Genomic DNA, 1,062 nt, shown 5'->3' with positions numbered 1-1,062 from the left:
TTAATGAATAGAGGGATTTGTTATAATGGTGTTTGTAAATAGGATATCATGTCCACATCTTATACAGCAATTAACCACTAAGAAGAATGTATGCAATGTATTAATTATTGAAACTGTCCTACCAATTTGATTTGAAACTGTCTCATTGCTATTTGTTTCTCAATAAAATTATGAAAAAAAAAAACACAACAAGTGTTCTTGCAACAGCATGGAAAAAGGGCAATAGTAGCTTTGCACCTAATTTAGGCAGAAGTAGTTAGAAGGAAGGAGGACATCACCAAGGCAGTGGTGTGTTTCCTAGACATCCCTTTGCCATGCTAAGTTCTGCAGCAGCTTGTGTGCATATAGGCGAGGAAGTTCACACCCAGCTTCCTCCGGTGCCTACAGCCTATGCAGTTACTCTGACTTTAGTGAAGCACCAGGGGAGAACCTGCGACCAGACAAGCATTATTCAGGGTAAACTTTCTTAGAGATACAGGGTTATTTTTGCCACACTGTGCATGATTCAAGTGATGAAGGATTTTGATACAACTGTTCACTTGTGTCACTTCAGTTCTGTGTTAAAGTGTCCACTGTGGAGGGGATCTGCATCTCAGGAGGAAGTCCAGACGCTGGCCATCAGGAGGCAAGGTCTCCCAAATGTGTGCGACAGCGAGTGGAGGGTTCCTCCAGCCACTTGGTGACCGTCAGCCTGCTGCCTCTGGAAATTGGCCTCCATAACATCAACTTTACACTGGAGAGTTCATTTGGAAAAGAAATCTTAGTCAAAACACTGCGTGTAGTGGTAAGAAAACATTCTTTTGCTAAGAAAATGCAGTTTTTTGGGGGCCTGCCCCTTGGGGGGCCTGCCGCTTAGCTTAGTTCTGTAAGTGGGTGCTTCAACAAAGCAGTCAGGCTCAGGTTGCTGTGGTTCGATCCCCACAACTCAAGCCAGCCAAACCTGCCCTGAAGGCATTTGGAGAAAAAAAAAAATCCTTATGGGGCTGGGGAGATGGCTCAGTAGAATAAGCGCTTCCCTGGCAAGTGCAGGGACCTGAGTTCAATCCCCAGTTCCGCAAAAAA

At 44.6% G+C, this 1,062-nt stretch overlaps 1 protein-coding gene across 2 annotated transcripts in view; it reads left to right on the top strand.

The window, feature by feature from the left end:
* Positions 1–1,062, top strand: part of C5 (complement C5) — a 111,867-nt gene that overhangs the window by 66,727 nt on the left and 44,078 nt on the right. For both annotated transcript variants that reach the window (XM_023701599.1, XM_004641476.2), the window contains exon 21: positions 554–784. In XM_023701599.1, coding sequence (XP_023557367.1) covers positions 554–784 — 231 coding nt within the window. The remainder of the gene's footprint in view (positions 1–553; positions 785–1,062) is intronic.

This window comes from Octodon degus, unplaced genomic scaffold, assembly GCF_000260255.1.
Source record: "Octodon degus isolate 3935 unplaced genomic scaffold, OctDeg1.0 scaffold00137, whole genome shotgun sequence".
Classification (NCBI taxonomy): domain Eukaryota; kingdom Metazoa; phylum Chordata; class Mammalia; order Rodentia; family Octodontidae; genus Octodon; species Octodon degus.
This window is presented reverse-complemented; position numbering and strand designations above follow the sequence as displayed.